Source organism: Diabrotica virgifera, chromosome 1, assembly GCF_917563875.1.
Source record: "Diabrotica virgifera virgifera chromosome 1, PGI_DIABVI_V3a".
NCBI classification, from domain to species: Eukaryota; Metazoa; Arthropoda; class Insecta; order Coleoptera; family Chrysomelidae; genus Diabrotica; species Diabrotica virgifera.
This window is the reverse complement of record NC_065443.1, coordinates 285,483,049-285,508,941: the sequence shown is the minus strand read 5'-3', so window position 1 is coordinate 285,508,941 and position 25,893 is coordinate 285,483,049. Positions and strand designations below refer to the sequence as shown.

Sequence of the window (25,893 nt, the reverse complement as noted above, 5' to 3'; positions counted from 1 at the left end):
ACTCATGTGCTGAAGTCGTCTCTGCGAGAGTGTCTGCCTTAAAAAAATTTAAAAATATCCCCTCAATGGAAAACTATATCGAGGCTAAAAAGAATATAGCCAAATCAAGAAAATTCCTAAAATCAAAACGTAAAAATAGTTTCAGACTATTTTGCAGTAAATTAAATAGAAACACTCCTCTAAAAGTTGTGTGGGAGAAAATTAATAAGGTATCGGCTTCGAAACCTTCAATATATACACAATTGCCCTCTACTCCTATATCCCACGAAATTCTATGTTGCTTAACCCCCCTTTCCGCTGTCAATAAAGTATTGGTTAGATCTCCTCAAGCCCTAGAACCGCCATTTGCTCTCGACGAGTATCAGAACTCCCTCTCAATTAAATCTGACTCGGCTCCTGGTTTGGATCAGATTTCCTACTCAATGTTAAAAAATCTTCCCGTTGTTGGATCTTTGTTATTAATTCAACTTTTCAATGAAAGTCTTAGAACGGGTATAGTTCCTGTTCAGTGGAAACAATCAGTAATTTTACCTATAATCAAAAAAGATAAAGATTGTAATAATCCGTTAAACTTTAGACCAATAGCTCTTTCTTCATGTGTAGGCAAAATGCTCGAAACTCTTATAAAGAATAGAATAGAGTGGATTGTGGAACATAATAAGATTTTTAATCCACTACAACTAGGATTTAGAAGGGGTAGAGGTTGTACGGAATGCCTTACATACCTCACCTCAACAATTCAAATAGGCTTCGCTCAAAATCAATACACTGTTGGCATATTTCTAGATATCTCTTCTGCTTATGATAATGTCAATATATCACTCTTGTATTCCAAATTATTAAAGTATAACATTCCAACCCAACTGGCTAATTTGATTTTCTGCCTTCTAAATGATAGAGAGCTATTTGTCAAAGACAAACTGGGACAAACCCATGGCCCAAGAAAATCAAGTCTGGGACTACCCCAAGGTTCCCCATTAAGCCCTATCCTCTTCAACCTATATTGTCTTTCCCTGTATAATTTAATCCCCTCTTCATGCAAACTAATTCAGTATGCAGACGATTTGGTTCTTCTGATTAGAGGGAGTGATATTAATGAATTGGTAATTAATGTAAATAAATTATTGATTCAGATGGAATCATGGTTGCTAGACCACAATTTAAATCTGTCTGAGAACAAATCTTCTGCAATATTATTTACAAAAGGAAACACGAAAATCTCTCCCCCTAACGTAATATTTTGTAACCAGAATATTGGTTGGGTGGATTCAGTCAAATACCTGGGGGTAAATATTCAAAAAAACTTAAAGTGGAATTCATATGTAAACTCAATAGAACTAAAAGTAAATCGTGGCCTGAATGTGATGAGAGCTCTTTGTGGGACTTATTGGGGAAGTGATCCAAAAACCTTACAAATTGTACACAATGGTCTGATTCAGAGCCATCTGGACTTTGGCTGCCAGGTAATTTTCGATTGTCCAACTTCCTTAATTAAAAGATTGGAGAAACTAAAATACAAAAGTATCCGAATTATAACTGGATGCATGAAATCTACCCCAATTCATGCTCTCTTAAGTGAAAGTGGTCAGATCTCGCTTAAATCTAGATGGGAATGGCTTAGCTCTAAATTTATATTAAAAAATTTAATGTTAATTGGCAACCCAATTATTTCCGCTCTCGACCTGTTAGACTTGGCAATTCAAAGGAACCAAAATCATTGGAAAAACAGAATTATTCCATTTCTAGTGCTTTTAAAAAACAAATTTAAAAGTATTTATCCCAACTTATATTTAAGTGACTTATACCCATGCCATAACTTTGAACTAGACCATCAATTATCAACAATTCCAATCATAAATATCCAATCTAATCGTTCAGATGAACTTGCCTCAGTTCAACTCCAAAAAATAATTCTAAATAAACCTAGTCACACCAAATTCTTCACGGACGGCTCGGTTGATGATGAAGGATCAGCAGGCTTTGGTGTCTTTAGCCGAGAGATCAACTATTCTTATACCAGTAAACTACCTAAGTATACCCAAATATGTACGGCTGAGATTGTCGCAATTAATCATGCCCTCCAAATTATTTTGAAAAATGGGATTAAACAAGCAATCATCTGCTCGGACTCTAAAAGTGCCTTACAGAAAATAGGCAGTACAACCTATTCTATGGAAACAGAACATTCATCGTTCATGACCAAGAGAGGCATCATTGAAGCGAAAGAAAATAACGTTAATATTAGTCTGGCATGGATTCCAGGACACTCGAATATTAAAGGGAACATGGTGGCTGATAAACTAGCTAATATAGGTAGAACCTTAAATGTAGCTGCTGATATCACTCTTCACTATTCCAACTTTCTACCAGACATCAAGCATTCCATCTGGAATCGGTGGAAGCAAGAATGGCAGGGGAAAAATCGAAATAATTCATTTTACTCTAAAATTGTAGGTCAGATAGATAAACTCCCCTGGTACCACAATTTTGCATACCAAGACAGAAGACATATAACCACCATTATTAGAATGAGGACAGGTCATTGTGCTACTCCAGTTCACCTATTCAGGATAGGAGTAAAAGATGACCCATATTGTGACTGTGGCCGAGTTGGGTCCTTAAATCATCTGATTTTTGAGTGCCCTATAAATATGTCACCCAATTTTGACCTATATAAAGAATTAGCCAAGACAAATATCCCTACTCCCATTGAAATTTGCTTACTTATGTCTAACCTTAATCCACGTAGGATTAACCTGATCCTTAAATTCCTTAACTTAGCCAAACTTAATTTATAAATTAATCAATTCCCAAATTTGAATTAAAAAAATTAAGAAGATAAAGATATAAAAAGATATTGGACCTCCAAATGATAAAACCCTTAACCCTTATGGTATAATATTGCCTTTCCTGTAGGGACTGTCTGGCCCTATACGAAGATGTTCCTGCTAATATATATTTAAAAAAAAAATTGAGGCTTTAACATATATATTTGGAAATATTCGACTGCCCAGAGCAAGACAAGAGTATTTCCCTGGTGTAAGCTGGGCGAATTATCCCGAGGGATATAACCCAATAAAGGAAGAAGAAGAAGAAGATCTTATTTTTACGTCCCGCAGAAGCTATATACCAATTTTCAGACAAATCGGAGATCCAAAATTTTTTGCCTGAGTGATTTGACATGGAATGTACCATAAACGAAAAGTTTTCGTTGAAAAAAATAATTGTATATTTATTTTAGTACAATCGACTGATTAACGACATGCTGGTCCTGTACAATACTGGCTCGATATGTGCCTTCAATGATCCTCTACATTGCGGACTAAGACTACAACCAGATCTGTCCAAAATCATGGCCAAGAGCAGAAACTGGGATGAGCTGCAGTACGTTTGGACTGAATGGAGGAGAAACTCAGGGCAGAAGATGAAAGACGCGTACGAGCAGATGGTAAAGGTATCCAATAATGCTGCCAGAGCAAATAGTAAGTCTGTATAATATACACAGGACATTACATATATATTCATTTATTTTTGTTTTTGATTATGGGTTGTAATTCTTTATATATCTTCTAATATGGTTACTCATTCATGACGTGTACAGGTACAGCCTTATTCCTGCCAGTATTCTTTTTGAAACTATGGCCAGAAAGCAAAAAGTTTAACGTAGTAGTATAAAATCCAAATGGATCTACGACTTAAACTAGAATTCGCTGGTGTATCGAATCGGCCTATGCCAATGAATGAGCAGTACCAGAAGAGGTGGAAATTTCTGGTTCGGTGTTAATTTCTTTAATAATTGCAGGATGCGTTTAAATGCTGTATTAACTTAGCATATAGATATACAGGGTGTTAGTAAATAAATATGAAAAACTATAAGGGGTAATTCTACATGAAAAAATAATGACAGTTTGCTCTACAAACGTATGTCCGCAAATGCTTCGTTTCCAAGATACGGGGTGTTGAAATTTGTTTTTCAAATTGCGAATTTTTTTATTGCTCTAAGACCTGTTAAGCTATGAAAAAAAACAACAATTTTATATTCATCATTGGCGCGCCTACGGGTAATGGTCTAAATTTTTTAAATAAAAAAATAGTACGCCACTGAGATATTTCAAATTAAAAATTATTTTTGTATTCCACGTTTAAATGATAAAGAACCTTTCTTGTCTTTTTTCATATGGTTTAAAAAAAAAATAAAACATATTCGCGCGTATTTTTCATTTCGTAATACATTATCAAGAACTCTCCAATATAATAATGACAAACTAGAACAATAACAGAAAATATTTCTAAAAAGATTTTAACTATGTGCAAGGCTACAACAAATGTTCAAAATTACCTTCTTTAAAGGTGACAGAGTAATTTTATATTCACCATTGGCGCGCGTACGCCACTGAGATATGTCAAATTAAAAATCATTTTTGAATTCCTCGTTAAATTTGGGACAAGTTTTTGCTAAAAAAACCTCATCAAACCTAATTTAGTGTGAAAACAGTTGTTAATTCTTGTTAATTTTTTATTTATCGTTGATAAGAAGTCGAGGTCCGCTGGGATGAACAGCCTCGGCTTCTTTTCGCAGTGAATATCTGTTGTGAATTTTGTTGTGTTTGACATTTGATTTTTTGGAAGAAAACTTAAAATAGACAAATCTGTGATTATCGTTCGAGGTGAACGGACGACTCATCCAAAGGGTAAGGGCCAAAACTATCTATATTTCCCTGTTAATTTCTAATTTGCATCGACTGGCATAGATTTTAAATTCGTCAATCTGCCGCATAAGATGGAGGAAGAAGTTCCTCCCGATCCTCCTCCACCACCTGACCCTCCTAATAAAATCAACCAACATGAATGTCAATCTCAACCTCCAATTATTCAGAAAAGTCTTAAAGGAAAAAAACAAATACTATTTTCGGAGACCGACATAGGTCCTTATGAAGTATTTGTCCAGGGTCAGGATAAAAATATTGGAGATTACCACGTGTTAAGTATAGCTAAATCTATTTCTGTTTTAAAAATTAAAGACATCACGAAAATCAGTAGAAAAGGTAAAAACAGGATAGGGGTATTATTTGCCACTAGAAAAGCAGCCAACGATTTCGTTGTGAGGAAAGATTGGGAAGCCCTAGGGTATGACGTGTTCATTCCATTTCATCAGATTTCTTGTAGGGGTATAGTAAGGGGAGTTAATAAAAGATTCACAGAGGAAGAAATAAAGGAGGCATCAGAAACCAACTTGGCTTTATGTAAGATATTAAGTGTAAAGCGAATGAACCGGAGAGTACAAGTGGATTCAAAGGTTGAATTTGTCTCCACGGGAACTATTAGCATAACTTTTTCAGGAAAAACTATTCCTAAAGAAATTTCCATATATCAACTACCAATGAGGGTCACACCATTCATCAGCCCTGTTCTTCAATGTGGAAATTGCTTACTTTATGGCCATTCTACGAACCAATGTAGAGGAAAAAAGAAATGTGCTAGATGCGGAACTTCTCATGAGGATTCTTCATCTAATACGTGTACAAAATATTGCATTTTCTGCAAATCTTCTGACCATGAATCAAATAGTCGTAATTGTAGAGAGAGAGTCAGACAAAAAGATATTAAGGATCTAATGTCCTTTTCTAATCTATCTTTCTATGAGGCAAGTCAGCAGGTTCCTAGGATCCATAATATTTCATCTTTAAACATAAACGATTTCCCCCCCTTACATAGCGATCAGAATAATTCTAATGGCATCTTACCACAGGAGAGGAGGTCTGCAGCCTCAGCTCAATATTCAAAACCTTTTAGTCAAGTCACTCAATCTCCACCAAAAAGAAGAAGACCTTCAATACAAGAAAATACAGGTTATGATAAAATCTCCCACCAAAGACTACTTATTAATCCATCAGGTAGAAGAATAAATGAGCCTTCGACTTCAAAATTCAATCCTGCTCACTCTGATTCTCAAATCACTAACTCACAATCTTTATCCCAACTTCATTTGGATTTCAATCAGGCCATGTCTATGCTGAACCAATCTCACAGGGAGCTCGTCATGACCTTCATTGGGGACTTAATAAACTCAAAATCATACTCCATTCCTTACAATATGGCAGATCTAAAGACTAGCATAAACAAAAGTGTATCACCTTTCAATACAAATGTAAACCAGGGTCGGAGGGGAATAGAGGATCTCGAGCCTGAGGATTCGAGATCTTTTGACTCCTTGGTCTAGCAAACATACTCTTTATAATGAATCCTAACACTCCGATAACTATTATTCAGTGGAATATACGTTCGTATAACACTAATTCTGACAATCTAAAAATCCTTATAAAAAACCTTAACCCAGATATAATCCTTATTAGCGAATCTTGGCTCTCAAACCAACATGTTATAAGATGTAGAGGGTATCAAATAATCAGAAAAGATCGAGAGGATGGCTATGGCGGATTAATTACTCTTATCAAAAATAATATTGATTATAGGGAAATTCAAATTGCCAATCCAGGCTTCAATCATGATGTCCAATTCCAACTCACATTTCTCCCTAACTTTAATTTGAATATTCTTAATATATACTGTCCACAAGACAACTCTATCTCCAAATCCAACTGGTTTTCCCTTGTTAAATTACTTAATAAGCCATTTTTAATCATGGGTGATCTAAATTGTAATCATAAGGCATGGGGTAGTTCTAGAGACAGTCACAATGGTAGGATTATTTTTGATTCTTTGGAGGAACTTGAGCTAGTATTTCTCAATGATGGGTCCCCAACTAGACTGGTGGACCCAGGAGGCAGTAAGTCGGTAGTAGATCTAACAATGGCATCAGTCGATGTGGCAGCCAGTGTGGGCAAGTGGTCCACTATTTCAGATACTGGAACTAGTGACCACTTCCCCATAATATGTCAGATAGGTGTATGTCCTCAATCTCCCCCGCATTCATGTAAAAGAAGAAATCTAAAGAAAGCCGATTGGTCTACTTATCATAACAATTTAAACAGCATTTTCTTAGCTTCTCCCAGGGAAGATTACGAATTTTTTACAAACTCCATATCATCGGTAGCTGATGAAACAATACCTTGGCTTCACCCTCCTAATAATTCCAAATACCACATTCCATGGTGGGATGACTCATGTGCTGAAGTCGTCTCTGCGAGAGTGTCTGCCTTAAAAAAATTTAAAAATATCCCCTCAATGGAAAACTATATCGAGGCTAAAAAGAATATAGCCAAATCAAGAAAATTCCTAAAATCAAAACGTAAAAATAGTTTCAGACTATTTTGCAGTAAATTAAATAGAAACACTCCTCTAAAAGTTGTGTGGGAGAAAATTAATAAGGTATCGGCTTCGAAACCTTCAATATATACACAATTGCCCTCTACTCCTATATCCCACGAAATTCTATGTTGCTTAACCCCCCTTTCCGCTGTCAATAAAGTATTGGTTAGATCTCCTCAAGCCCTAGAACCGCCATTTGCTCTCGACGAGTATCAGAACTCCCTCTCAATTAAATCTGACTCGGCTCCTGGTTTGGATCAGATTTCCTACTCAATGTTAAAAAATCTTCCCGTTGTTGGATCTTTGTTATTAATTCAACTTTTCAATGAAAGTCTTAGAACGGGTATAGTTCCTGTTCAGTGGAAACAATCAGTAATTTTACCTATAATCAAAAAAGATAAAGATTGTAATAATCCGTTAAACTTTAGACCAATAGCTCTTTCTTCATGTGTAGGCAAAATGCTCGAAACTCTTATAAAGAATAGAATAGAGTGGATTGTGGAACATAATAAGATTTTTAATCCACTACAACTAGGATTTAGAAGGGGTAGAGGTTGTACGGAATGCCTTACATACCTCACCTCAACAATTCAAATAGGCTTCGCTCAAAATCAATACACTGTTGGCATATTTCTAGATATCTCTTCTGCTTATGATAATGTCAATATATCACTCTTGTATTCCAAATTATTAAAGTATAACATTCCAACCCAACTGGCTAATTTGATTTTCTGCCTTCTAAATGATAGAGAGCTATTTGTCAAAGACAAACTGGGACAAACCCATGGCCCAAGAAAATCAAGTCTGGGACTACCCCAAGGTTCCCCATTAAGCCCTATCCTCTTCAACCTATATTGTCTTTCCCTGTATAATTTAATCCCCTCTTCATGCAAACTAATTCAGTATGCAGACGATTTGGTTCTTCTGATTAGAGGGAGTGATATTAATGAATTGGTAATTAATGTAAATAAATTATTGATTCAGATGGAATCATGGTTGCTAGACCACAATTTAAATCTGTCTAAGAACAAATCTTCTGCAATATTATTTACAAAAGGAAACACGAAAATCTCTCCCCCTAACGTAATATTTTGTAACCAGAATATTGGTTGGGTGGATTCAGTCAAATACCTGGGGGTAAATATTCAAAAAAACTTAAAGTGGAATTCATATGTAAACTCAATAGAACTAAAAGTAAATCGTGGCCTGAATGTGATGAGAGCTCTTTGTGGGACTTATTGGGGAAGTGATCCAAAAACCTTACAAATTGTACACAATGGTCTGATTCAGAGCCATCTGGACTTTGGCTGCCAGGTAATTTTCGATTGTCCAACTTCCTTAATTAAAAGATTGGAGAAACTAAAATACAAAAGTATCCGAATTATAACTGGATGCATGAAATCTACCCCAATTCATGCTCTCTTAAGTGAAAGTGGTCAGATCTCGCTTAAATCTAGATGGGAATGGCTTAGCTCTAAATTTATATTAAAAAATTTAATGTTAATTGGCAACCCAATTATTTCCGCTCTCGACCTGTTAGAGTTGGCAATTCAAAGGAACCAAAATCATTGGAAAAACAGAAGTATTCCATTTCTAGTGCTTTTAAAAAACAAATTTAAAAGTACTTATCCCAACTTATATTTAAGTGACTTATACCCATGCCATAACTTTGAACTAGACCATCAATTATCAACAATTCCAATCATAAATATCCAATCTAATCGTTCAGATGAACTTGCCTCAGTTCAACTCCAAAAAATAATTCTAGATAAACCTAGTCACACCAAATTCTTCACGGACGGCTTGGTTGATGATGAAGGATCAGCAGGCTTTGGTGTCTTTAGCCGAGAGATCAACTATTCTTATACCAGTAAACTACCTAAGTATACCCAAATATGTACGGCTGAGATTGTCGCAATTAATCATGCCCTCCAAATTATTTTGAAAAAAGGGATTAAACAAGCAATCATCTGCTCGGACTCTAAAAGTGCCTTACAGAAAATAGGCAGATCAACCTATTCTATGGAAACAGAACATTCATCGTTCATGACCAAGAGAGGCATCATTGAAGCGAAAGAAAATAACGTTAATATTAGTCTGGCATGGATTCCAGGACACTCGAATATTAAAGGGAACATGGTGGCTGATAAACTAGCTAATATAGGTAGAACCTTAAATGTAGCTGCTGGTATCACTCTTCACTATTCCAACTTTCTACCAGACATCAAGCATTCCATCTGGAATCGGTGGAAGCAAGAATGGCAGGGGAAAAATCGAAATAATTCATTTTACTCTAAAATTGTAGGTCAGGTAGATAAACTCCCCTGGTACCACAATTTTGCATACCAAGACAGAAGACATATAACCACCATTATTAGAATGAGGACAGGTCATTGTGCTACTCCAGTTCACCTATTCAGGATAGGAGTAAAAGATGACCCATATTGTGACTGTGGCCGAGTTGGGTCCTTAAATCATCTGATTTTTGAGTGCCCTATAAATATGTCACCCAATTTTGACCTATATAAAGAATTAGCCAAGACAAATATCCCTACTCCCATTGAAATTTGCTTACTTATGTCCAACCTTAATCCACGTAGGATTAACCTGATCCTTAAATTCCTTAACTTAGCCAAACTTAATTTATAAATTAATCAATTCCCAAATTTGAATTAAAAAAATTAAGAAGATAAAGATATAAAAAGATATTGGACCTCCAAATGATAAAAGCCTTAACCCTTATGGTATAATATTGCCTTTCCTGTAGGGACTGTCTGGCCCTATACGAAGATGTTCCTGCTAATATATATTTAAAAAAAAAAAATTGAGGCTTTAACATATATATTTGGAAATATTCGACTGCCCAGAGCAAGACAAGAGTATTTCCCTGGTGTAAGCTGGGCGAATTATCCCGAGGGATATAACCCAATAAAGGAAGAAGAAGAAGAAGAAATTTGGGACAAAAATCGTTTTCGTCTTCTTTTATGAGGCGCCGTTTTTATGTAAAAAAATAAAATATCTTAAAGTTTACAAAGTATTTGAAATAAGTTTCTATGATATGCATATGGAATCTACCTCGAATAATTTGTAAGCGTTAAGATGTTTTATTTTTTTACATAAAAATGGCGCCGCATATGAAAAAAGACAAGAATAATTTTTTCCGCAAATCGCCAGGAAATTTTGACATTCCTGTCAAAATTTCTTGAAGAAAAAGTCAGGACTTCCTTACTGTAAGGAAATGTCATTTCCTTACTGTAAGGAAATGATATTTCCGTACAGTTGTTAGTGTTCTACATAAATGATAGAAAACACATTGCTTATAAATAAAGCTATAATCTAAATAGAAATTAAAACCTTGTAAATTACCTTAATCATTAAATTTTCTTTATCTGGAGCTTTCTGGATAAATTTTTCAATTTCTTCCTTCGTTAAAATCTTAGATTTCTTTGCCCTATAACCTTGAGCTTGCCGTTTCAATAAAGAACGAAGTTTTGAGTATGTAGATATATCTACATTGTGTTTAAGTGCAAGGGTTGACTTCAGCATTGAATAATTGGCCCATAATGTTGAAGATTTCATCTTTAAACAAAGGTCTAGGAAGTATGCCATTACAACATTTTCTGAGAAAGAACTCGTATTTTTACTCATGCGATAATCCATAAAACGTCTGTATGCATTTTCGTACTTTTCTCTTGATTTCTTTGGCAATAATTCTAATGAAGCAGTATTCACTGCCTCAACCAGCTCTGGAGGAGTCCCAGGAATGGAAATTTCATCATCACTTATCATTTTACTTTCGAGAACACCAGCAATTAAATTTATAAGCGTCAAGTTTGACAATTCAAACTCAATACGTTTCCATAGTAACCCAAGTAATTTTATTAGGAATTTCAAAGCACCATTTATTTGGGAATAAAATTATCGCGTTTTTTTTAAATCAATCAATATCTGTCGAATTTTAAACGATTTGCGGAAAAATAGTATGTTTACCTCGTAGGAAAAGCCACATTCCTGGACTCTGTGTTGCTAAGTCTCGGCTTGCGCCTCGACTTAGCAATCTTCACAGTCGTCCAGGAATGTTAAGCTTTTCCTACCCGGTAAACAATGTACTATTTGTCGTAAATTGAACGAGGAATTTAAAAATGATTTTTAATTTGACGTTTCTTAGTGGCGTACTATTTTTTTCTTTAAAAAATTCAGACCATTACTTGTACGGGCGCCAATGGTGAATATAAAATTATTCTGTCACTTTTAAAGGAGGCAATTTTGAAATTTGTTGTAGCTTTGCACCTAGGTAAAATTTTTTTAAGAATATTTTCTGTTATTGTTCTACTTTGGTATTATTCTACTGGAGAGTTTTTGATAATGTATTAAGAAATGAAAAATACGCTCGAAGATGTTTTATTTTTTCGCATAAAAACGGTGCACAATAGGAAAAAAATAAAAGTGAGGTTATTTTTCATAAATTAAACGTGACATACAAAAATAATTTTCAATTTAAAATATCTCAGTGGCGTACCATTTTTTCTTTCAAAAAATTCAGACCATTACCCGTAGGCGCGCCAATGATGAATATAAAATTGTTATTTTTTGCCAAAACATGCGCAATAACTACCTCTTGAAACCCACCAAACGTAATTTTCATATCTTAACCGGTCTTAGAGCAATAAAAAAATTGGCAGTTTGAAATAAAAATTTCAACACCCTGTATCTCGGAAACAAAGCATTTGCTGACATAAGTTTATAGAGAAAACTGCCATTATTTTTGCATGTAGAATTATCCCTTAAAGTTTTTTATACTTATTTACTAACACCCTGTATATGAATTATTTTTAAATGGAGAATTACTTTCACTACTTCTTTTATTCTTTCTCTTAGGGATAATTTTCCTATTATTTGCATAGTTGTCTTCCCTTTCATTATTTTGGTCCTTCTTCCCACAAAATTAATTGAATAGGTTTTGGTATTCCTTTGTCAACGGAGCTTCGTAGCAGCTACGGCAAAGTTATAACTCTAAAGGTTTCTACATATTATCATGCACTCATCGTTTCCAGCACGTAGCGTTTAGTTTCCGAAAAATATTGATTTTAACGGTTTTCAATATGAACAATTCATACTGTCCGGAACGTATCGTATCAGACACTTCTTTGTAAAATCAGGTTTTTCGGAGACTACGCTACGTAGTCCAGAGAAATAAGGTTTTTGTCGGGACACTTGAGCAGCCAGGTTGCAAATGAGTTTTTACCATATACTATTACTTATACTATATACTTTTACTATTAGTACTATATACCTAATACATTATAAATACAAAAATGCCCGTCACAGTTCGGACGAGAATTTTAGTTATTAACAAATAAGGGTTAAAAATGGCAGTTTTTTCGTTTCAATCGCTACAAGTAAAAACAGGGTAATTAAATATCGTATTTAGATTATTCAAATTTTAGTAGATGAGCAAAGGTTCAAAATGGCAGTTTTAGAATTTTGGTATGATCATTTGTTGCTTCGCTAATTGTAAAATAAAACTAAAATTTCGAAAATAAAAAATTTGCTATAACTTTTGCGAAAATGAACTTAGACTTTGATATTGCAAGCAAAGTTGAGACAACCAGTATGTATCATGTACAAAAAATTTCAAGATGATTCGTCAATTATTTTAGTTTTATTCAATTTGTTTATCCCAAAGAGCTTTTTTTGCAATGTTATTGTTCAGAAAATAATAACGATACAGCAATTATGTGGAAACCACACAAAAGAAGAACACTTGTGTTTTCAAAGCATTTAAAAAATTTATAAATAGTCATTTTTATCATCCCGAAAATATTTTACTAAAGTAGAGTCATTTTTGGCTTAAAACAATTTGAATAGCTTTGTTAATATTGACTATAGAGTAAATCTACTTTGGGATTTCAAAATCTGGTATTTTTACACGAATTTTCAAAAAAAAAACTTTTTGCCTAGGTTAATTCTGGTCAAAGTTATCCGTTTTTATTATTTAATTCACAGTAACTTCTATATACATAAAATTCTCATATGTACTATAACAGTATTAGTGACCATACTCCTCCGAAACTGCTTGACCGATTTTTATGAAATTTTACACGTATATCTTATAGGACTGAGAATAGGTTTTAATCTATTTTTCATACCCATAAAGTATAAGAGGGGTTGCCCCCTGACATTTTTTTTATTTTTTTGGATAAAATTATCTACCTTAATTTTGTATGGTGTATAATTAAACAAGTTGAAAATGCGAGCATTATCATAACGAAAACTTTGTATATTTACGTATTTTAATTCATAATATGGAAAATTGCTATTATGAAAAGTAGGTTAGAATTAATAAATATGTTTTAATGTGCAATTATATCATTATAATTTAAATGTTATGAACTATAAAGGTAGTTTACTCTTGATCGAATTTCATATTTTTTATATACCTCGTATAAAATTAATAAAATTTTATATATATGATGGTTGCATCATAAATCTTAGAACATGAAGAGCTTTTTATGAAGAATAACTTTTCTACGTCAAATTAAAAATAAAAGAGTTATAAATGAAAATGTTGTTAGTATCCGTAATTTGAGAAAAATCTTCAAATATTTTTTTCCATTAGAAGGATGTAATTGCACATATCAGACCATATTTTTTTATACCAAACAATATTATTTCATATACTGTCGGTTCGCTAAACTCAGACACAATTGGCTAGTGATTTTAGTCAATAATTTTGCCAATTCGACAAAAAAATAATTTCTAAATAGTTAATAATTACTAAATATTTAGTAATTTTGCCAATTTCGGCAAAATTCTCAAAAAACAAAAAAAAATACCTACTAAAATCAGTAACCAGTTGTGTCGAGTTTAGCGAACCGACTAGGTATATTTTAATTTCATATTTCGTAACAAATGGAACAGTCCATTTATCATAAAGGGGAGGGCGTACGGGTATAAACCTTTTTAGAGCTGTTAATAACTTATTGCTTTTAAAATATTATACTCAAATTGTATTTTTGAACATCTTATTTATTTTATACAATAATTAAATTCACTATCAAATGTCATTGATGTTTTATTAATACTTAATTTAAAATTTAGTTTGACATTCACGAAGTGTCAAACTCAAATGTAAATAACAAATAACCTATGTTATGTTTAACAAATCGAGATTTCACATACGTCAAATAAACGTCAATACTTAAATATAATTTTTCAAAGTTCTCTGAAAAATTGTTGGTTTTTAGCATTGATTGGGGATTTGAAAGCTAAATATTTTGCAAGGAAGAATGTAACAACTGAAGATATTGCTAATAGTTGTATTCCTGTCCGTATTGGTGTAATTAAGATAACACCAGTGAAAATCCGGAGAAGTCAGGTGAGATCCTTTGAGATCCTTTTTTTCCTTTCCAATTTGCGAAAGGGTCTGTGGGTACTCTCACATATTGTGTTGTGGTCTTGGTAACCAGGACTTCACACATTATGAACAACACACAACCAACTACATCTACATAAAACACCCCTAATTCCATCCCAAAATCTTATGTCCCTGCCACACTCTCCAGGCCTCCTCCCCCTTCGTTTCCTAAAAGGGAACAAGCTGTTGTCATGCATTCCATTCCAAATACCGTTTTGTTTGAATATATTAAAGCCATTGGTGAAATAGTTCAGCCAAAAAATATTACTTTTGCGTCTCGCATTCCGAACAATCGAATTTGCATTTTCCTCACGTCGACCGACATCGTTGATAAACTATTGAAAAATACACCACATATCACAATTAATTCCACCATCGTCCCTATCCGCAGGCTAATTTCTCCAGCCAAAAGAATCCTTATTTCTAATGTATGTCCTTCCATCCCGCATTCACTGATAGAACAGTCTCTAAAAGATATTGGCTTACAGCTAGCAGCACCTGTTACTTTTGTTAAATGCGGAACATCGGATGATCAATATGCTCATATCATGAGTTTTCGTAGGGTTACATTTGTTTTCCCTGACAAGGAGGACTTCGAAGTGCAAACTTCTCTGCTAATCAACCATGAAAATACTTCCTCAAGAATATTTGTATCCACTGACAGGCTAGAGTGTTTTCATTGTAAAGTTACGGGACACACCGCGGATTCTTGCCCTAAAGTCCCCAGTGGACCAGACCACACACTTATTTCGGCTAATGCTCCTCCCTTATCTTCACTTTCAGCTGACTCTTTAACTACATCAAAAGAACTTCCTTCTTCAGAAATTGAATCCATCCCCGTTAACGACACACCTTCCGCGGCTGCCATTACGGACCTATTCATCCCTCCTCCAACTAATACAAAACCCATATTGACTATAGGACAAAAAAGAGGACACTCTAATGATAGTTCTCTTGATACTCCTACCATTCTCTCTCCCTCCATTGCTCTTTCCCAATCAACTTCTTTAACCCCTCCGTTATTCACGATGCCAGCCAGACCAGCCAATAAAAAGTCCAAATCTAATCAGATTATTCAATGGGACCTGATTGTATTTCTTGTATAGAAACAGTTTACAAAGATAATCCGGCTAATTTTACACTTAATTCATCTCAACTTATTGCTTTTCTTGAGAATTCTTTTGGATGTCCGACGCCACTACAAGAAGCTCAAAAATTTTCCTCTGACATAGATGGCATTCAAAACGACTTATCTCAGCTCTACACAGCTACAAAGGAACGATCACTAAAAAACCGTATCACCAGAATCTTGAAAAAATTAAGACAACATTCTTCCTTCGCTGAATCACAAGACTGTATAAGTGCCTCTTCCGATAATCCTTCTGATGTTGAATCTAATTACAGCACTCATAATGAATAGTTATCCTTTCAAGCTAATTCAATGGAATTGTGATGGGTTCTTCCCTAGGCTGGAGAGAATCCAACACCTAACATCACAATTTAACCCTAACATTATATGTCTGCAAGAAACCAATGCTAAGAATTCCAAACTTCCTCATTTAAAACACTTCGAGGGGTACCACTATATAAGGACTAATTGCATAAGAGCCAGTGGAGGCACTTCTATCTTTATTTCTTCTGATATTTTCTCATCACATCTTCCACTCTCTTCTAAATTAGAAGCCATAGCTGTAACTTGCTGGTGTCCGAATAAACTTACAATCTGTAATTTATACGTTCCTCCCAACTACCCTCTCAAAGAGGAAGAGCTGGTAAACTTAATCTTTGAACTTCCTAGCCCCTACATACTTGTTGGGGACTTCAATGCTCATAATGTGCTGTGGGGTTCCAACCACACATTTGCTAGAGGTAAAATTGTTGAAAATGTTATTAATTGCTCGGGTACATGTCTGTTAAACACGGGCTCTCACACTCACTTTAATATTTCTACTGGTACCTTCTCCAACATTGATCTAAGCTTTAGTGACCCAAAATAAGCTCCTACATTAACATGGCATACATCTGATGATCTCCACGACAGCAATCATTTCCCAATCTTTATAACCAACTCAGATACATCAAATTCTCAAATATTGACTAAAAGTTTTTGGCGCTTAAATAATTGTAATTGGTCTGATTATATTAGTGAAACTGATTATTGTCTACCTAAACTCACTCTAAGTGATAACATTGATATGGACGTCACCCAATTCGCAAACACAATTCGCCTTGCTGCTGAAGCACATATTGGAAAATCAGTCATTTCAGCTGAACGAAGAAGTGTCCCATGGTGGAATTCCTCTTGCGAAAACGCTGTGGAGCAGCAAAAATCTGCTCTAAAAATTTACAGCAGAAACAAATGTCAGGAGAACCTTATTGCACTTAAAAAAACAAGAGCGAAATCTAGATACATTATTAAATTAAGTAAGAAAACTTCATGGAGACAATATATCTCCTCCATAAATGAAAATAGTAGCCCAAGCCAAGTTTGGAAAAAAATTGGACAAATACAGGGCAAAAAAACTAATCTTAAGATCTCCAATCTCCTTTTTAATCAAAAGGTTATCATTGATAATCAGGAGATAGCCAAAGTTCTGGCCGAAAACTTTAAAAAAAAGTTTCACAACAAATCTGGGCCTAACCCTGTATCCTCTACTCTTCCTTCACCCTTTCCTTATTCTTCTCCAGTTTCACAAGATATCAATTATCTGAATTCTCCTATAACCTATTCCGAATTAAAATCTGCACTCAAATCCTGTAAAAACACAGCTGCTGGCCCTGATGACCTTCCATACATATTCTTAAAGAAATTGTCATCTTCATGTCTATACAAACTTCTCGAGATATATAATAAAATATGGATTTTCCACAAATTCCCGAATGAATGGCGAACGTCAATAATATTACCAATCAAAAAAAAAGATCTACCTGCCTCTGTCCCTGATTCTTATAGGCCTATATCCCTTACCTGTACCATGTGTAAAATACTTAAAAAAATTATCAATAAACGTCTTATGTGGTATCTCGACAAACACAAAATTATTCCTAAAGAACAATCTGGCTTTAGACGACACAGATCCACTCGTGACAATCTTGTCCTTCTACAAAGTGACATCGCCAGCTCAATAAATGAAAAGTATGAAGTAACGGCTGTCGTTTTTGACATAAAAGGAGCATTTGACACGATTAATCGACAAGCTATAATCGCCAAGTTAAAGCAGCATAATATCACCGGAAATATATTTTATTTTATACAAAATTTTTTGTCTCAAAGGACGTTCAAAGTTTCTGTAAATGGTGTATTCTCTTCTGTTTATACTCAAACCAATGGCACCCCTCAAGGTTCAGTGTTAAGCCCTACCTTATTTAACCTCAGCATAAGTGATCTTTGTTTTAATTTACCATCTCCTACCAAATATGTAGCTTATGCAGATGATTTAATATTATATTGTCACGGTCGTTCAGCTTCCACTAGTTCTAAAATTTTGCAAGCGGCCATAAACATACTAATCTCTCGGACCCACTCTTTGGGACTAACTTTATCCCTCACAAAATCCAAAGTTATTAAATTTAGTAGACGGCCTCCAATGCCCCCTACACCTCTATTTATAAATGATTCACTTCTTCCCGTAGTTGATCATTGTAAAATACTGGGATTGACGTTTGACGCTCGCCTCTCTTGGAAGCAACATATTCTCAATTTAAAAAGTGCATGCCACAAAAGATTAAACATTCTTAAAACACTGTCTCACTATCACTGGGGTGCGGATGAAAAGTCGCTCCTTAAAGTATATAAAGCACTGATTCGCTCTAAATTAGATTATGGTAGTATTGCTTATATGTCTGCTTCAAAGAGAGATCTGGATTCCTTAAACTCTATCCATAACACAGCCCTTCGACTATGTCTAGGTGCATTTCGTTCCAGTCCATCTGAAAGTGTCTACTGTGAAGCCGGTGAGCCTCCTCTCTGGATTAGACGGCAATATCTTCTTCTTTCCTATGCTGCATCTGTCTCTTCTAACCCCCTTAATCCTGTATACCGTTTATTCACAACAACCTATACCACCCCTTCACCAATAATAAAACCTATATTTTCTATATTGTCCACAATAACAAGCGACATCAATTTTAGACTGACAAATCCCATCCCCTTTCATCGAATTCCTCCTTGGATTATGCAGACCCCTCAAACTAACACAAATTTAACAAAATTCAATAAATATGAAACACCTAAAGAACTCATGATAAAAGCTTTTTTTGAAATTATACACAATAACCACTTTGATCAAGTAATATACACCGATGCTTCCAAAAGTGATTTAGGGGTTGGCTGTTCAGTCACCTCTCAAAACAATCTCATTTGTGCTTCTTTTATTCCTCTTCTGTGCAGCGTACATACTGGAGAATTATATGGTATCTTACAGGCTGTTAAGAATATTAACCTCCCGAACATAAATGTTGCCATTTGTACAGACTCTCTAGCTTCAATTTTATGCATTCAGGAATTATTTACCGATCATCCTCTTGTCCAAAATATCCATCATTGTTACCACCACCTTTCTACCTTAAACACTAAGATTACATTTATATGGATTCCGTCTCACATTGGTATACCTGGCAATGAACTTGCAGATCAGCATGCTAAAACGGCTTCAACAGATACCACGTCAACAACCCACATCCAAATTTGTAAAGATTTGAAGACAGAAGCGTACAGATTCACATGGAGATTATGGCAAACCCACTGGAGCTCCTTAAATACATCTTTACGTGCAATCCAGCCCTCAGTATATAAGCCACTTTACACTGGCCCCACAGGACTCTCTAGACAAGACCTTAGAAATATAAGAAGAATCCGTATAGGCCACACCAAACTTACTCACGGCTTCCTGATGTCATCAGATATCCGGCCTATCTGTTTAACATGCCAGTGCCAACTTACCGTGAACCACATTATTACCGAATGTCATCAGTTCAGTGTAGTAAGACAACAGCTCAAACTCAAACCGCAGCTATGTGACATTCTAAGTGATACCAACCAGTTAGACAGAGTTCTTCAGTTTTTAAAAAAAATATCATTGTATCATAAACTTTAATTTTTTTTATGACATAACTTGTTAATGCTCTTTAATTATACCTCTTGTAATCTTGTTTGTAATCGTCCCGTGCGAGTGGCCATAGTTGCCGAGCACGTTAATGTAAATAAAAAAAAAATCGAGATTTAAAAAAGTAGCCTACTTCCTAATCAACCATTTGAGCTGAGTTTAGTGCGTCGGTAGGAGATAACCGGATTGTGACGTCACATTTTAGAGTTTGAGGTCGATTATCTCGAAGACGGTTAGAGGTATCGAAATGCCGTTTTCAGATTTGGATTCAGAAGGCAAAACTACATAAGAATCCATCGATACACTTGCTCTAAGTATTGCAGGAGCGGCGACGCAATAACACACAGACTTTTGCAAATTTATAAATGAAAAGTTTTCGTTGAAAATACATAAACCCTTAATTTTCACTCTACTATCACAAACCCCCATTTTTAATTGCCACCTGTATATTTACATCTATAAAATTCTCCTGTCACATTTTAAGTTGCAGTACTCCTACGAGACCACTTGACCGATTTTTATGAAATTATATATGTATATTCGGTAGGTCTTAGAATCAGTCGTAATCTATTTTTCATATCCCTGGGTAATAAGGGGGATTCCCCTAACATTTTGTAATGTCAGGTGGGAAGATGTGTACATAACGTACTCTACAAGACTACGAGAACATACAAATTAAAAAAATTATGATCAAAATCCATCAACGAGCTACGGAGATATTAAATGCAGCATATGTTTGAAGAATCAATGTCATTTTTTGAGTGCACGGATTTTAATAATTCCCCTCCACTGGCCACGAATCGATTCCGTTAGGACGTCATTTCTAAAGCTTTATTAATCACTTTGTTGAAGTTCAAAGTTTACTCAAACTTTTACACATAAACTATATACTTTGAGCTTCATAGTGGCGCTAGTAAAGTTGCTTAATTGTTATGAACAAAGTAGCTGTGAATTAAATAAAAAAAGTGGCTAACTTTGACTGTAATTAACCTAGGCTAAAAGTTTTTTTGAAAATTCGTGTAAAAATACCAGCTTTTCAAATCCCAAAGTAGTTTTAGTCTAGAGTCAACATTAACAAAGTTATTCAAATTGTTTATAAGCCAAAAAAGACTCTAATTTAGTAAAATGTTTTCGGAATGATAAGAATGACTTTTTAATGATTTTTTTATATACTTTGAAAACATAACTATTCTTCTTTCACGCGGTTTCAACAGAATTGCTATATCGTTATTATTTTCTGAACAATAACATTGAAAAAAAAAGAAGCTCTTTGGGATAAACAAATTGAATAAAATTTAAACTAATTGACGAATCGCCTTAAAACTTTTTGTGCATTATATGGACTTTTTGACTCAACTTTGAATGTAAATGTAAATGTAAATGTAAATGGGAGAATGTAAATTAAAATAGCGATCCCAAATCCGACACCCTGATAGGGTACAAGGAAGGGGAGAAAGAAAGAAAGACTCAACTTTTAGTGTAATATGAAAGTCTTAAGGTCATTTTCGCAAAAGTTATAGCAAATTTTTGTTTTTGAAATTTTAGCTTTTTTTGAAATTTTTAAAGCAAAAAATGATCGGACCAAAATTTAAAAACTGCCATTTTAAAATTTGCTGATCTTCTAAAAGAAGTATACTACAAATAAGATATTTAGTTACCCCATTTTTACCTGTGCCGATTTAAACGAAAAAACTGCCATTTTTTACACTTATTTGTTAATAACTAAAATTCTCGTCGGAACTGTGACGGGCAGTTTTGTATTTATAATGTATCAGGTATAATATAGTACTCAAAAAACCCATTTGCAACCTGGCTGCTCAAGTGTTCCGAACATGGTATATTTTTACCTTATTTCCCTGGCGTAACGTGCCGGAAACGCATGATAATATTATGTAGAAACCTTAAATCTACTTACTGTGTTAGATACTAATATAACTTACTGTAATATAAATGAAAAAATATATTATAGCCTCAGACTATGCACTCGGACTACACGTACATATTGTTATTTTCGATACAAATTAAATTATATTGTTGTCATCATTATTCACTTCTCACATTTCTAATATTTCTCCGCTGTTGAAAATAAAATCCAGCATTCATTTTCACAAGAAAATAATAGATCTTCCCATAGCGATAAAGAAACAACAGATGTATCTGAATAAAGAGTGATGCGCGAATAACTACAGGGTGGTTTCAAGAAGAGATATAAGATTTATTTCTGTTAAAAAATTAACTTTATAAGGAATGATTTATTTCTTTTTTAATTATTTTAATGCAAAACTTTTGCAATGGTTACCTATACGTCTAAATATTTATATGGAGTACCTATATTAGAACTTCCACAAAGGATATCGCACACATATTATAGAAAATATAATGGCACTCGAATGAAATGAAATTTACATTGGTCTCTAAATTACTCTAAATCACTTTATACCATTGTGCCAACTCTAAATGTTAATCAATAATGGCGTTAAACTGTAGTTAAAGTTGATAGAGATAACTTTTTGACGCCCATATAACTGTCATTCCTAAATACCATTAATCTAGTGGCTATCGAAATGAGCTTAACCCAGCGTGAGCTGGGTCACGAAGCCAATTAGAGGAACTATATACTGTTCTACCAGAAAGATGCATTGACAAGATAACAGGAATATACAAAAAACCAATTCAAGAATTAAGAGAAATAACCAGAGGTAGAAATGTATTAAGAGGAACTAGACTCGACATCGCGACGACCACTGAACTCCATCCGATGAGTCAAGACTAAAGAGAAATATTCCTTATTCGGTCTGAATGATTTCTGGAATTTTTCGGAAAAAAATGATGTAGTTTTTTTCTTTATGGTCTACAATATTTAACTGGTTCATATCAAAGCATTTGAAAAATTCAAAACTGTTCGGAATTATTACTTGTGCAGGTTTTCTAATCACCTTCCTTACACGAGTTTTTGGTTTCAGTGTTTTTGGTTTCCTAGCTGAAAAGCCTGTTTTGTGTTTATTTTAATTCTATGAGTTATACCGGATGTCCACTTATATTTTCCCCCATTTTAACTGCCTATAACTTCTAAAAAACTCAAGATAGAGATATGCGGTTTTCGCTGAAATGTTTTATTTTAGTAAAAGTTTTGATTGAATGGATTGAATTTTTTATATCGCTTTAAAATAAAAAATAGCGGATTTTTGAAAAAAGTTGTTGACTTTTTTTATTGAAACACCCAGTATATTTTTTTGTAAATTGACAGAACGGTCATTTACCTATCCAGCGATATAAAGTTTTTTTATAATCGGTTGTCAAATGACTGAACAATTAATTTTTAAAATGAGAGATGCAATGTGGAAATACATAACATAATATATCATAATATTATATCATAATATACAGTACCTAAATCGTACAGCTGGACATAGGGAATATACATTGAGAGAATTGTGGCAACTGCGCTAACCTGTGTTAGTTGAAGCTTCTGTTCGAGTAGGCTACCTACGAGTTTTTGTTGCAGTAGAGCTGTTAGAACAAATAGAATGAGTGAGTTTTGAAGCAAGGCTGTCCATAAATAAATCAAAAACAAAGTTTATGATTAATGAGATAATAATTTTACTTTAATTTTTAAAATATTTTTTATTTAAAAAATAATTTCAAAACTAAACAATATTCCCATTTCCTTAGGCCAAAAATATTTAGCTACTACATTGTCATATTTTGACGTTTATTTGTGTCAATCGAAATGAGTTGTTAATTTTGAGGTTAATGCTCCTTAATGCTAACAACCATATTTGTCATCGAGAGAGCTTAGTTGCCACAATTATCTCAATATAATACAATTTATGTATTTATGTATCTAAATATGTACAATGTAGGTTCCCTATGTCCTGCTGAACGATTTACGTACTGTATCATAATCACATAACATAATATCAATTAGCTTAATTATGTTATTTAGTTATGTGATATCCACGTTGCACCTCTCATTTTAAAACTTAATTATCCAGTTATTAGACAATCGATTTTAAAAAACTTTATCTCGCTGGATATGTGAATGACTGTTCTTTCAATATACTGGGTGTTCCATTAAAAAAAGTTAACAAAGTTTTTTCAAAAATCCGCCATTTTTTTTTCGTAATTGAGAGCGATATAAAAAACTCAATCCATTCAGACAAAACTTTTACTAAAATAAAACATTTCAGCGAAAACCGCATATTTCTATCTTGAGCCGTTTAGAAGTTATAGGCAGTTAAAATGAGGGAAAATATAAGTAGTCGAGGAAATGAAACTGAAAAAATGGCAAAACCTCGCAATTTCTTCGTCCAGCATCGATTTGTACAAAAATTTGGGATTAGGCTGATTTCACCCTCTGGTTCATTTTCTATACTGAGCCGTTGTACGCTTTTGGTTTATTAAGGGTGAAATATACCACTAATTGTAACAAATTATAAAATAACATTTTAAACTTTAATATTGTCAACATTTGGTTCTTGTTAGTTACATAATGATTGTTTTATGCTTTAAGATATACTATCACAATATTTCAACCCTTAAAACCACCCTTGTTGGAGCTATATATAAAAATTACTTATACTAAAAGAATAATTTCGGCTTGCATCGATTTACATAAAAATTTGAGATTAGGATCATCTCACCCTGTACTTCATATTATATATCCTGCTCAAGGGCGTTGATTATATTTAGGTGTGTAAACTACCCCTTATTGTAAAAAATTATATAAAAATATTGTAAACTTTAATATGGGTAAAATTTGATTTTGATTGGTTAAATAATGATTGTTTTATGCTTTAGAATATAATATCATAATATCTCAACCCTTAAAAACCACCCTTAATAACATTACAATTTTTATAAGTAGATAATTTAATAGATCTATACTAAATAAAAGTAGAATTAAAGAATTACAAAAACATTTATTAACACAAAAATTCGAATTTACAAATATGTACAAATACAAATACAAATAGTTTTTTAGTCATCTTCCAGTATACGAACCGGTTCTGTGGTATTATACATACATTGAAAATGTTCCATAATAGGCCAGGGTAATAAGACAAAAATATACCCTGTTCGTGACACTTCAGTAGCCAGGGTACTGAAGCGTTTTTTCGACAGGTAATATCTACTAATAGTAGGATCTGACGGCCATTTTTATTTATAAACAATTAACTATCAAAAAATGGCATTTCCCCTTTTTTTTTCAAATCAACGAAAAACAGTGAAACATGATTTTTTTAGAACAAATATCTTCGATTTTATGGAAAAAGCTTTAAAATTACGTATCACAAAGTTTGATATACCCATTTATTGTTAATATAATTGCGAAAAAAAGTCGGAATTGCAAAAAAAAAAATATTTTCTCAATAACTGTTGTAAAAATTAGTGTAGAGCTTTGAAATTTTTGTCAAATGAGGGTTCTTTGGTGCTTAATATGTGATAAAAATTTCAAAGCGATTCATTCAATTGTTTAAATTTTATTCAAATTGTTTATCCCAGAGAGCATTTCTTTGCAATAACATAAGTCAGAAAAAAATGACCTTAGAACCATTCCACAGGTGTCAAATGAAAGAGCATGAGCTACATTTTCAACATGGTTTAAAAAAGTGTATAAAAAATGCATTTGTTAGTAATAAATAATTATGCAAAATTATCGTCAATTTTTCTTTATAAACTTTTTGAATAACTTTTTCCAAAAAAATTAACTTTTTTACCCTGTTTTAAGTGCACAACTACCAAGTAATGTTATCTATATTATTATTGATAAAAAATTGTAATAAATATGTAGAATATAACAAAATAAAAAGTTTATAAGGAAAAATTTACGATACTTTTCCATAATTATTTATTACTAATAAATACATTTTTTATTCACTTTTTTTAAACCAAGTTGAAAATGTAGCTCACGCTCTTTCATTTGACACCTGTGAAATGGTTCTAGCTTCATTTTCTTTTGACTTATGTTATTGCAAAAAAATGCTCTTTGGGAAAAACAATTTGAATAAAGTTTTAAACAATTGAATGAATCGCTTTAAAATTTTCATCACATATTAAGCACCAAAGAACCCCTATTTGACAAAAATTTCAAAGCTATAC

The 25,893-nt window shown here is 33.6% G+C and overlaps 1 protein-coding gene across 1 annotated transcript in view; it reads left to right on the top strand.

The window, feature by feature from the left end:
* LOC114330455 (angiotensin-converting enzyme-like) overlaps positions 1 to 25,893 on the top strand; it is a 333,944-nt gene that overhangs the window by 65,202 nt on the left and 242,849 nt on the right. The window contains exon 3 of the mRNA XM_050651261.1: positions 3,242 to 3,482. Within this exon, the coding sequence (XP_050507218.1) occupies positions 3,242 to 3,482 (241 nt within the window). The remainder of the gene's footprint in view (positions 1 to 3,241; positions 3,483 to 25,893) is intronic.